The sequence below is a fragment of the Rhinolophus sinicus genome, chromosome 5, assembly GCF_057876585.1.
Source record: "Rhinolophus sinicus isolate RSI-liver-muscle chromosome 5, RSI-T2T, whole genome shotgun sequence".
NCBI classification, from domain to species: Eukaryota; Metazoa; Chordata; class Mammalia; order Chiroptera; family Rhinolophidae; genus Rhinolophus; species Rhinolophus sinicus.
In genome coordinates this window covers 5,498,958-5,510,650 of record NC_142505.1, presented here as the reverse complement: position 1 = coordinate 5,510,650, position 11,693 = coordinate 5,498,958, and the positions used below count along the sequence as shown (strand labels likewise).

The following is an 11,693-nucleotide window of genomic DNA, read 5'->3' as shown; positions in this document are numbered from 1 at the left end:
GGGGCAAAGAAGTAAAGAGCAGAGGTGATAAGCACAAAGGCAGTTTCTACATTTAAAAAGCCAAGTGGAGGGCAGAAACAACTAACACTTGGCTCTCACTGCAGCGAAGGACAAAGGGGAGAAGAAGCTCTTTGGCTTTGCATTCTCACCTCTGATGCGGGACGATGGCACCACCCTCTCAGATGACATCCACGAGCTCTACGTGTACAAGGTATGGGGCCTGGCTGTCCTCACCTCCCTCACCACCGGAGGCCACTCTCACATGGTTCTCAGTTAGGTGGTTTGCTGTGAGTGGGCCAGAGGATCCAGGGTGGCGTGCTGGTGGGTGACAGCAGGCTTTTGTCTTCTGAATAACTTCCTCCCGCAAGTAATGTCAGTAGGCCCTTTGTTTCCCACCTCCCACTCTACCAGTAGTGGAAATCTGTTGCTCACCCCTGTGTGCCGTTGTGGCCTTGGCTAGTGTAATCGGAGACCTGCTATTTGAGATCATGGTTCAGTCAGCTGTCACACCATAGCTGCCACCCGAGGTTGCCTGCACACCAGGTGGAGGCCACATGCCCTGCCATGTTTCTTTTAAAAGGCGTGCCAACCATTCTAGGGGTTTCTGGACAGAGAGCAAACATCAACCAGAAATGCCCAGGGACATGAGTTTTACACGTGGCTCGGTTCAGGAACCAGTCTGTGTTCTGTACCTTTGCCTGCAGTGTGATGAGAATAGCACGTTTAACAACCACGCTCTGTACCTGGGTCTGCCCTGCTGCAAAGAGGACTACAATGGCTGCCCCAACATCCCCTCCAGCCTCATCTTCCAGCGCAGCACCAAAGAGTCGTTCTTCATCTCCACGCAGCTCTCCTCCACCAAACTCACCCAGAACGGTAGGTGCGCGCGGGCTGGTGTCCTCCCTGCCTCAGTTGCTGCTTCCATGTTGTTGATGGACGTATGTTAAGGGAGACGTTACTGTCATCCCACAACGAGGGGATTCTTTTCATTTGAAGTTGAAGGAATCACTTGGCAGTAGCAGCCTGTGAGGTTTCCCATGGTTTCAGCAGCTTCCGAGTTCACAGATGCGTGTTTGGCCTTGACCTCAGCACTAAAGAGGCTGTTTGTTGTAAGGCTCATAGCTATTTCTGTTTCTCTAGATCTCACCTGTCCATGGCTAGGAAATTCCTACAGGACAGGCAAAGGGTTCACCTGTTTTGGGCTTGCTTTCTAGTGGACCTCCTTGCTCTGCTGAAGTGGAAGGCCTTTCCAGACAGGATCATGGACATCCTAGGGCGGCTGCGGCATGTCAGCGGGGAGGAAATTGTTAAGGTATGGCTTCGCACAATTCACACATGACGCCTGAGCAAGAATCCGGCCAGAAGGCCTTACTTCCTCTTGATTTCTGCCAGTAGGCTTCTAAGACCATTTCTCACAATATAGAATTACGTGAATTACATGAGCAGAAATAAAGTATTTTTTCTTATTTTTCAGTTAGCTTCTTTTTTTAAAGTAGTTATCACATCAGGTTTATTACCTTATAGAAACTATTTATAAACCCTATTTTCTGACTTGTTTTTCTTCCTAGAAAGCAAAATGATAATTAAAGGGTAATAGTACAGCATTCTCTTAGGAACAAGCCCAGTGTGTTATGCTGCCTGCATTCCTTTAGGTCTCTGTCCCTTTCCTGGGATAGAGACCAAATCTTAAGAAGGCTACTTGTCCATCAGTGAGCATTCTTAGCGCTGCCATTGCAATTATCAAATCAATTAGCAGATGCACTGTCTGTTCTTCCCTCTCACAGCTGCACTGACTCAGTAATAAACAACAGGGGTCCCCAAATGAGGAACAGTTTCAAAGTCTGTGTCCTCTGGACTTTTATGAAGTCTGGTATGAATTTGGTTTTAATCAATTGGATCATAGTATCATAAATTTTTGAAATATCTCTTAACAAACAAGCTGTTATAATAGTAGCTTTTGAAATTTAAGATAAATTCATACTCGGCATTTTTGCCTTCTGAACATATGAAAAGTATCAGCCAGTAAACAGACAAGGTATTAGAAAAGTCTTATGATCTTTTTAAGGCTGAATTGTATTCCTCACAAGAGAACATTCTAAAACCAGTAGATCTGGTTTTAGCATCAATAATTTGTCTCAAGCCAGCCAGAAAAGAATGTGAAGTGAATATGCTAGCATTTTAAAGTATCCTTTTACTTCTTACTGGAAAATTTCAAAGATACACAAAAGTAGACAGAATAGTATAAAGAACCCTATACCCATCACCCAGCACCAATAGTCATCAACCCATGGCCACTCCTACCCACCAAACATCCCCATCCGTGCCTCCCACCTTACATTGTTTTGAATTAAATTGTAAACATTGTATCATTAAATTGCATTTTGACCAACAGAATGTTAGATATGATTTTTAAAAGACTACCAGCATCTGTGAGTATTTTTTATTCTTTCCCTTGGTTTTTGCATCTTAGAAAGAAAAAGTCACATGCTCTCAAAAATAAACTTCTCCCTTCTCCAGGGATACTAATTTCTAAACCAAAAAAATAGTACTGTAAGTACGGCCTGGCTTGTCATATCCTCATTCAAATGTCCTCTACAGAGTTAGGCCACAGTAGAGGGCAAGGGGCTGGTAAACTCTTTGGGATCCCACTAAAGTTAGCTCTTTTTCTCAAAAAGAATTTGGCATCAGAATCATTTAGATTGTCTTGATTTCAAAATTGCTATCCTTTATGGATGGACTAGGTTTTATAGGTAATTGCTCTTCTCTTGGAGTTTATCACTTACCCAACAGGAAAAGCCTCCCTATAGGCCTTTGGGCTGTCAGCAAACAGCCCACGTCCACCCAGTTACCCCTTAGCTAGGTGGAGGTGGGTACTAGAGTATTAAGTGGTGGTTTGAGGTTTTAGATCTTTGACACTGTTTATTGGGAGATGAATTCGTCTGTGTGTGGAATTTGACCACGTGTATAGGCCCTAAGACCTGAGCCGTCTGGTTTTTATGCTATTGCAGTTCCTGCAGGACATCTTAGATACGCTGTTTGTGATTTTGGATGATAACACAGAGAAATACGGCCTGTTGGTGTTTCAGTCTTTGGTAAGTCTCATCTTTCCCGATTTTTTCATTTTTCCTGTCACATATTTGTTAGAGTGAGTCAGCACAAAGTTCAGATGTTTCCAATAGCAAAAGGACTGAGGAGCATCCCCCAAAAAGACCAACCGACCAACCTACCAGGAAGATCCCTATAAGCTCAAATGTGAAGAATTGAGCATGGTCAGGTCTGGGCTTCAGCTTTGTGGTGCAGGGACAGTCTTAGCACCACTGCACAGCTGCCTGGCTCCAGAACGAGTGGCCTACACCAACACAAGGCCCAGAGACAGACAAAGGAAACCAGACGGCCCATTTTTCACTTAGAAAGTCGGCTACAACCACCAGGAAAAGCAGAGACTCACTTGTGTGGTCTGAGCATCACACTTTCTCCCTCTATGAAGTTGTTGAAGAAGGTTGTTGCTTAGTAAGAATGGATGTGATTGGAATGTTTAGTGTATTGGGCTTAACATACCCACTCGCCCAGGAGTACTTCATGTTCAAGGAGAACCAGGTACTCCAAGTCCACCTGATAGATGAGGAGCAGAGGCGAGAGTTAGAATGGCACCTGCACAGTTTGTCCCTTTGGCTTTTCTTCTTCCTCATGTCCCTGGCCAGCCAGTCCCATTTCTGACAGACACAGCCTTTCATGGGCTAATTTGGCTCCAAGGACAATCTTTTTTTTCACCTCTTTTTTTCCAAGTTTTTTGGTGCCATGGTATGTATGCCACCTACACAGGTGTCATTTTGTCTTCCCCTAGTCCATGTTGTACCATCCAGCGTTATTGTGAAGGGAGAGGCTCAACGTGACACTGGCACAGATGAGCCCCAAGTCTGGATCGGGGACCCAGGGGTGGTAGGAACAGAACAGACAAGACAGAAATCCAGACACAGAATGGAAATCTTACGTGCACTGCCAGTGGGGAACACTAGAGAAAATAGTGACAGTTTGCCATTCCTTGAAGAAGCAAGAGTTCTGTTTTCTGTTGGGGATAGGTCTGAGGGCTCCAGTGACCCCTGGTACCCTCTGTCTCTCCCAGGTATTCATCATCAACCTGCTCAGAGACATCAAGTATTTCCACTTCCGGCCTGTAATGGATACGTATATCCAGAAACACTTTGCTGGAGCCCTGGCATACAAGTAAGAGGCTAAAAAAAGGTCACCATTCATTCAGCTGACCTTTTTTAAAAACTTCATTTACTTTTTTAATTGTGGTAAAATACGCATAACAAAGTTTTCCATCTTAACCATTTTTAAGTGTACAGCTGTCATTAAGTACACCCACATTGTTGTACAGCCATCACCACCATCCATCTCATTTCATCTTGCAGAACTAAAACTCTATACCCATTGAACAATAACTCCCCATTTCCCCCTTCCCCCAGCCCCTGAGCAACCACCATTATATTCTGTCTATTTTTTTCTTTTTTATTATGTCTCTTTGAATTGCCTATTCTAGGTACCTCATATAAATTGAATCATACAGTAGTTGTCTTTTTGTGTCTGGCTTGTTTCACTTATCATAATGTCCTCAGTGTTTATCTTTGCTGTAGCATTCATCAGAATTCCCTCCCTTTTAAAGGCTGAATAATATTCCATTGTATGTCTATACCACATTTTATTTATCCATTCATTCACTTATCTATTGATGAACACTTGGGCTGCTTCCACCTTTTAGCTATTGTGAATAATGCTGCTATGAACATGGGTGTAAAATATCTCCTTGAGACTCTGCTTTCAATTCTTTTGGGTATATACCCAGAAATGGAATAGCTGGATCATATGGTAGTTCTTTTTTTAATTTTTTGAGGAACCACCATGCTGTTTTCCATAATGGCGGCTCCATTTTACATTCATTCTCACCAACAGTACATAAGGATTCAAGTATCTCCACATCCTCTCCAACACTTACTATCTTACTATTTTCTATTTGGGGTGTGTATGTGTGTATTTGGTGATATTTTTTAAAATATATATAGTAGTCTTTCTAGAGGTGGTATCTCATTGTGGTTTTAATTTGCATTTCTCAAATGATTAGTGATGTTGAGCATTTCTTTATGTACTTATTGGCCATTTGTATGTCTTCTTTGGAGAAAAATCTATTCAAGTCCTTTGCCTATTTTTGAATCAGGTTATTTGGTTATTGTTGTTGAGCTGTCAGAGTTCTTTATATATTCTGGATATTAACCCCTTGTCAGGTATATGATTTGCAAATATTTTCTCCTATTGCCTTTCACTCTGTTGCTGGTGCCCTTTGTGCACAGAAGTTTTCAGTTTTGACGTGGTCCAGTTTATGTATTTTTAAAATTTTGCTTCCTGTGCTTTTGATGTTGTATCCAAGAAATCACAGCTAAATCCAGTGTTAAGATTTTCCCCAGTGTTTTTGCCTAAGTGTTTTATAGTTTTTGCTCTTACATTTAGGTCTTTGATTCATTTTGATTTAACTTTTGTTTATTGTGGAATATAAGAGTCCAACTTCATTCTTTTGCATGTAGATATCCAGTTTTTCCAGTATAATTTGTTGAACAGACTGTTCTTTTCCCCATTGAATGGTCCTGGTACCAGTGTTGGGAATAATTTCACCATGCACACAGGTTTATTTCTGGGCTGCTTTATTCTGTTTGTGTATGTGTCTGTCTTGATGTCAGTACCACACTGTAACTTTTGATTACTGTACCTTTGTTGTAAGTTTTGAAATCAGAAAGCGTCAGTTTTCTAACTTTGTTCTTCTTTTTCAAGATTGTTTTGGTTATTTGGGGTCCCTTGAGATTCTATCTGAACTTTAGGATGGTTTTCCTGTTTCTGCAAAAAATTCCATTGGGATTTTGATAGAAATTGCATTCAATCTGTAATTTACATCAGATAGTATTGACATCTTAACAGTATTAAGTCTTGCAATCCATGAACATAGATGTCTTTCCATTTATTAGTATCTTCTTTAATTTCTTTCAGCAATGTTTTGCAGTTTCCAGAGTACAAGTCTTTCACCATTTTGGTTAAGTTTATTTCTAAGTATTTTATTCCTTTTTGATGCTTCTGTAAATGGACTGTTTTCTTAATTTCCTTTTTGGATTGCTTATTGTTTGTGTATAGAAATGCAACTGATTTTTGTATATTGATTTTGTATCCTACAACTTTGCTGAATTCATTTATTAGTTTGAAAGTTTAGTTTTGTGGAATCCTTAGGCTTTTCTACATATAAGATCATGTCAGCTGCAAACAAAGATAATTTTACTTCTTCTTTCCCGATATGGATGCCTTTTATTGCTTTTCCTTGCCTAATTGCTCTTCAGTACTATGGTAAATAGAAGTGACAAAAGTGGGCATTCTTGCCTTATTCCTGCTCTTAGAGGAAAAGCTTTCAGTCTGTAACTGTTGGGTGTTATTACTAACTATGGGCTTTCAGCTAACATTTTACAGCATAGTATCTTCCATAGTTGTCATACTTTTTCTTCTAAGAAATGATGGCAAAACTGCTAAAAATAAGTCTTGCTTTTTCCATGAGAAACATGTGAATAGCTGAATAGAGCACTCACAAATAAATGTCAAAGAAATGAAAAGACAGTTGATAAAAGAGATAATATAAATAGTAAACATGGGAAACACAGGTTATATAAAATAATTACAGCAATTTTTTAAAAGTCACCATTTTCTTCTATGGATTTAGCACAATTTTCAAAAACAAATACAGCCCAAGGGTGGTAAGGCTATAGAGTCACTGAAACAGTGACACATTGATGTGACTTTGGAGAGCAGCACTGTGCTATGTGTTTTCCACCTGTCATCTCATTCATCTTCCAATACCTTTGAGATGTACTATTGTTTCCTCCATATGTTAAACAAAGAGAAAGAGTCATAGAGGGATCAAATAACTTGCCCAAGAATACAGAGCTAGAAACTGGCAGGCTCCAGATAGGAACCCTGCTGTCTGACTAGGGCTTGGGCTCTTGACCTCTATGCTCTGTTGCCATGTAAATGCGCAGGCCTTCTGACCCTATACAGTGGTACCTCAGTTTTCGAACATAATCCACGAGTTCTGAAACGTTCAAAAACAGCCAACAGCTAGGCCTCAGGATCTTGCTCTCAGCGGAAGCCATGTGACATGTTCGACTTCTGAGTCGTGTTTGAAAAACGAAGCATTTACTTCCAGTTACGGCATTCATAAACCAAAATGTTTGTCAATGGAGACATTTGAAAACCAAGGTACCATTGTAATTCCATTTCACTCAGGTGACTTGGTCCTAAGGAAATCAAATAGATGGGGTGAAGGTCAAGCAAGGAGGGACACGAGGGCTCGACACCTTCATGCAGAGTCTACCATTTACTAGTCATTGTTGTATGTTGTAGAGACAGCAGTTTTAGACAAAACAAAAATATGCATACAGACCAGACTTTGGGAAAACTTTCTTGTCATTAAAGAAATGTGTGTCAGGGAGAGTGGTACAGAGTGATTATAATTACTAATTAAAGTGGAGCAGCTGTTTGTGGACAAGGAGTGTCTGGTCTCAGGTGACCCAAAGATTCCACAGCTATGATGGATGTATCACTCCATTCTAGCTCGTCAGCAGGATATTTCCTGTGTGGCTGGTTCACGGCTGCAAACATTTCAGGCTGTATTGCTCATGGATTAAAGTGGGGTTTCTGGAATTGTTCTCTTCCCAGGGAGCTCATCCGCTGTTTGAAGTGGTACATGGACTGCTCAGCAGAACTGATTCGGCAGGACCACATTCAGGAAGCCATGCGGGTAACGTACTGAACTCGCTGTACGCAAGTGACCCACCCCTGCTGTCCTTTGTGAGTAACCCCAGCGGTATAGTGTGCAGGACAAGTGTGGACTTCCAGTACACTGGCCTGCTTTCAGGAACGCTCTGGACCACATAATTCCCCTTTCCTACCTCAATTTTGCCCCAGAAGAGACTTCTTCCTGATGATGTTATGTTAAAGCAGGAGGGAGGAATGCACACGGCTCCTGGCCAGCCTCTCCGTGTTATGCTGGCAGCATCAGCCTTTGCTTCCACAGGCTCACATTCATATCTCCTTCTCAGGCAGTGTTGGTGCTATTGATTAGAATTGATTAGAACATTGATTAGAATTAAGATCTTCTGATACTTTTTCCTTCTTCAGTAGTTACTAAACATTGTTTTTAGAGCTGTGTTAAATAAAAAGAGCTGAACGGATGCTCGGGAATGCTGAATGGAGATGTTGAGAAGAAAATAATCTTAAAACCTTGATCTTTAGAGGAACCCAGCGTCCCCCATGGCAACACCCCTGCTAAGATAGGTTGCATGACAAGGCAGCCTTTTACATTGTTGGGCAGCTCCCATTTATACGGGACCATCTTCATTGTGAGTTCACTTCACTTTCTAGTAACTTCTTTGCATGGCTACTGCTTCTACTCTGGAGAACAACGTATAAGAATGTTGATCCCTCTTTTGCTCAGTTGTTCTCCAGACAGCTATTAGAAGAAAGCTGTCATAGCCTCTCGGGACTCATATAAAGCAAGTCCATGCTTTTTTCTTTCCTTGTTCTAGAGTTACTTTTGTTTTGGTTGCTTTTTAACCATGTCTTTCCTGCCCTTTCTAGTTAGCAATAAAAGAAGAATGGCAGCCAAGTAATTCTGCTTTTTCTCTGTCCTCTTTTACTATCACAGCATCTGTTCTAAGTACCACTGGGCCTGTGATTTTGTTGTTCTTGGCCACATGGTAACAGGTAATACAGATGCTTCCCCAAGCAGCATCAGATTGAAGAGACAAAATAAATCATAGATCCATGTTTTCCTCGCTTCCTCTTTGCATATTTTGTAAAAATCTAAAGCCACAAGTCTCATTTCTGTCCTCCTTTATACAGTACATGTCTACAGAGAATCAGCATCTGTCGTGGGTGCTGAGATGCGAAGAGGAGTAAGACGGGCCTCTCCCTTGAAGAACACATGTCCAGTGTCCCAGGGGAAGCACACACACAAACACAGGTGTAGAGCAGGTCCTGCGTATGATGTGAGGGCAGGACCTGGGTTCTGTTCTTCTCTGAACACCAGGACCTGTCAGGTGCCCCACATAATATCTGGGGGTGGGGGGTACAAGTGGAGTTATATGCAAAAGATTTTATGAGTCCATAAATTAATTCGTTAAGGATACTGGAGAAGGCCTCACAGAAGAAGTTGTTTTCTCTTAAGAATTACTCATTTAGTCATTTATTCAGTCAATATTGCTTGATACCTGCCAGGTGTCAGACACTGTATTAGCCCCTGGGGATTCAGCAGGGGCCCAAGTTGCAAAGGCCTTCATAGCACTTCCATTCAAGTGGAGAGACAGACAATAAACACGTAAAACAGATAAATATACAAAGTTAGTGAAAAAAAGAAAACTTGATGAGTACTATAAAGGAAATAAACCAGGAAATAAGCCAGGGATAGAGTGGCTGGAAAGGAAGGTTTACATCAGATCAAAATTTTAGGGAAAGCTTCTCTGAGGAGGTGACCTCTGAACTGAAATCAGTGTTAAGAGCTGGGGACAAGCATTTCAGATGGAGGAAATAGCATGTTTAAAAACCTGGATGGAAAAGAGCTTGTGTTTTCAAGCAACCAAAAAGTGGCTGATGTGACCAAAACAGGCTTTCAAATGTTAGATTGGATGTAGGAGGTGACAGAAAGGAAGAATGGAGGCTGATTCCACGGGGTCTGGCTAATCAGCTGCGTTGATGGCAAGGTCACTTCTGGAAGTGCAGAATTCCTGGAGAAGACCAGGTTTGGGTGGGCAGAAGGAAGCGTTGCATTTAGGGGAGCACCTTCCTGAGGTACTTCGTACTTGTTCTTGCCATTTCAAACTTGGTTGAATGCCATCCAAGACTACTGCATCTAGTACTGTGGCTTTATCAGGCCCTTTCCCGGCTTCATCAAGATTCAGTTTACAAGTCCTCTTGACCAAACTAGTAAGTCTCCATCTGACCCTGTTGTTCTCCTTCCTCACAGGATGTGTGTGCTCCTGACCGGGCCCCTCTCATGCTGGCATCATGTGGTGTGGACCAGGAAACCTCCTCTCTTTTATTGCTCTGATTCACTACATCTGGCCATTCTTATCCCGTCTCTTCTTTCACTTTCTGAGTTAGGACCTTTCCAAGAAAGTTCTACCGCTAAAGAAGATGAAAGTAAAAGAGACCTTTATTTTCTTACTTGGTTCTGTTTGTTCCCTTGTGAATGACCTGTAGGGGATGTCCTTGGTGAGTTTGAGGACAGCTTTCAGCAAGGTTTTCCAGAAAGATAGCACACGTCTCACTGCAGAGCTACCTCAGGTCCTTACCAAGGAACCATGAGGAGGAAAGAGAGGGCACAGTGGCTCTCTTTGATAGAAAGGTTGTAATAACTTTTAGGACCTCTTTTCCTTTCAGGTTTCTTAACTTAAGTAGAAACGGACACAGCAACTCCTTGAGCCATAGTTAAGCGTTCCATTGTCTCCACACCGGGTCGGGAGCACCGTTGAACTTTGAAGAAATTCTGTAGGATCCATCCCTCACCTTCTACTGCATTCGTCCACCCTCCCCTCCTTCTCTAGTTGCATCTGTCAGAGGTGCTCCTGGCCAAGCTGGTGCTGACTGCAAAAATACAGAGGAACGGGGCAGGGGAAGTCAGCTGCTGATGGATGACTGGAAGTGGACTTGTTTCCATGCTCTTATCCCAGTTTTCATGGGGCCATCTTGAACACCAGCCTCTTGCTCCTCTGTGAGGTGTTTTTTGTTTTAGAACTTAATGGAGGAACTAAGCCCAGGAAGTGCAGGTGACTTGCTGTATGGTTCTGCCTCTCACTCTGACACTAATGGAGGTTTCAAGCCACTCAATACATCTCTTATGGTAGCTGTTTCAAACTGAAAAAAACTGGTAATGACGAAAACATTTGCCTTTTAAAAATTAGACTATGTAACGCAGACTTTCCAGGTTCTTCACAGACCAGGCATTAAAAGGCCAGTGAACAGAAGCTGTAGCATTTATGGAGATGAGGCTATTTCTACACTGTAACTTCCACACAATCTCCTGGTACAAGCCTCGGAAGACACATTTTTCTGAACTAGCCATTCTCTAGTGCCAACTGAATTTTGTGTGGGACAGAGAGAGAGAGAGAGTTTTGCTTTGCCAAACCTTCTGACATGGATAGACCATGAAAAGTAGCTTTGGAATTGTTTCCTGTTACGTATTTCAAATAACTGAGCTCCATTTGTTTCATCCTTAGATCAGTTTCTCCCCAGTGTCTGCCTTCCCGATGTCTGGGAATATGTGGCATTTCTTTGATTAGAAAGCATAGTCTTGGATCTTGAATCTGGTCTTTCAAAAGTGAATGACTCTGCTCATAGCACGTGCCACGCTGCAGAGACTCCTTAAAGTCAGATTCTGCTCCCAAAACCTGTTCTGGGAACTTGGTCTTCTGTACTGTTTGTGAACTGTTTATGGCAGGTTGCCTGGTCTAGAAGATGGGTGGGGAGTGGATGTGTCAGGTCCACTGACTGCTATGCAACCTGGGGCAAGTTTTCTCTAGCCTTGACCTGTGGTGAGAGGGCTACCACTGTCAGGCCCCAACTATATCTCAGAGATGCAGACGATGCCTTAAAGGGCTTCCTTTTTA

The 11,693-nt window shown here is 42.2% G+C and overlaps 1 protein-coding gene across 10 annotated transcripts in view; it reads left to right on the top strand.

The window, feature by feature from the left end:
- The window catches only part of DOCK3 (dedicator of cytokinesis 3), a 294,157-nt gene that overhangs the window by 206,100 nt on the left and 76,364 nt on the right, over positions 1–11,693 (top strand). For all 10 annotated transcript variants that reach the window (XM_074312252.2, XM_074312255.2, XM_074312249.2 and 7 more), the window contains 6 exons: positions 105–211; positions 705–876; positions 1,215–1,312; positions 3,009–3,092; positions 4,124–4,224; positions 7,747–7,828. In XM_074312252.2, coding sequence (XP_074168353.1) covers positions 105–211; positions 705–876; positions 1,215–1,312; positions 3,009–3,092; positions 4,124–4,224; positions 7,747–7,828 — 644 coding nt within the window. The remainder of the gene's footprint in view (positions 1–104; positions 212–704; positions 877–1,214; positions 1,313–3,008; positions 3,093–4,123; positions 4,225–7,746; positions 7,829–11,693) is intronic.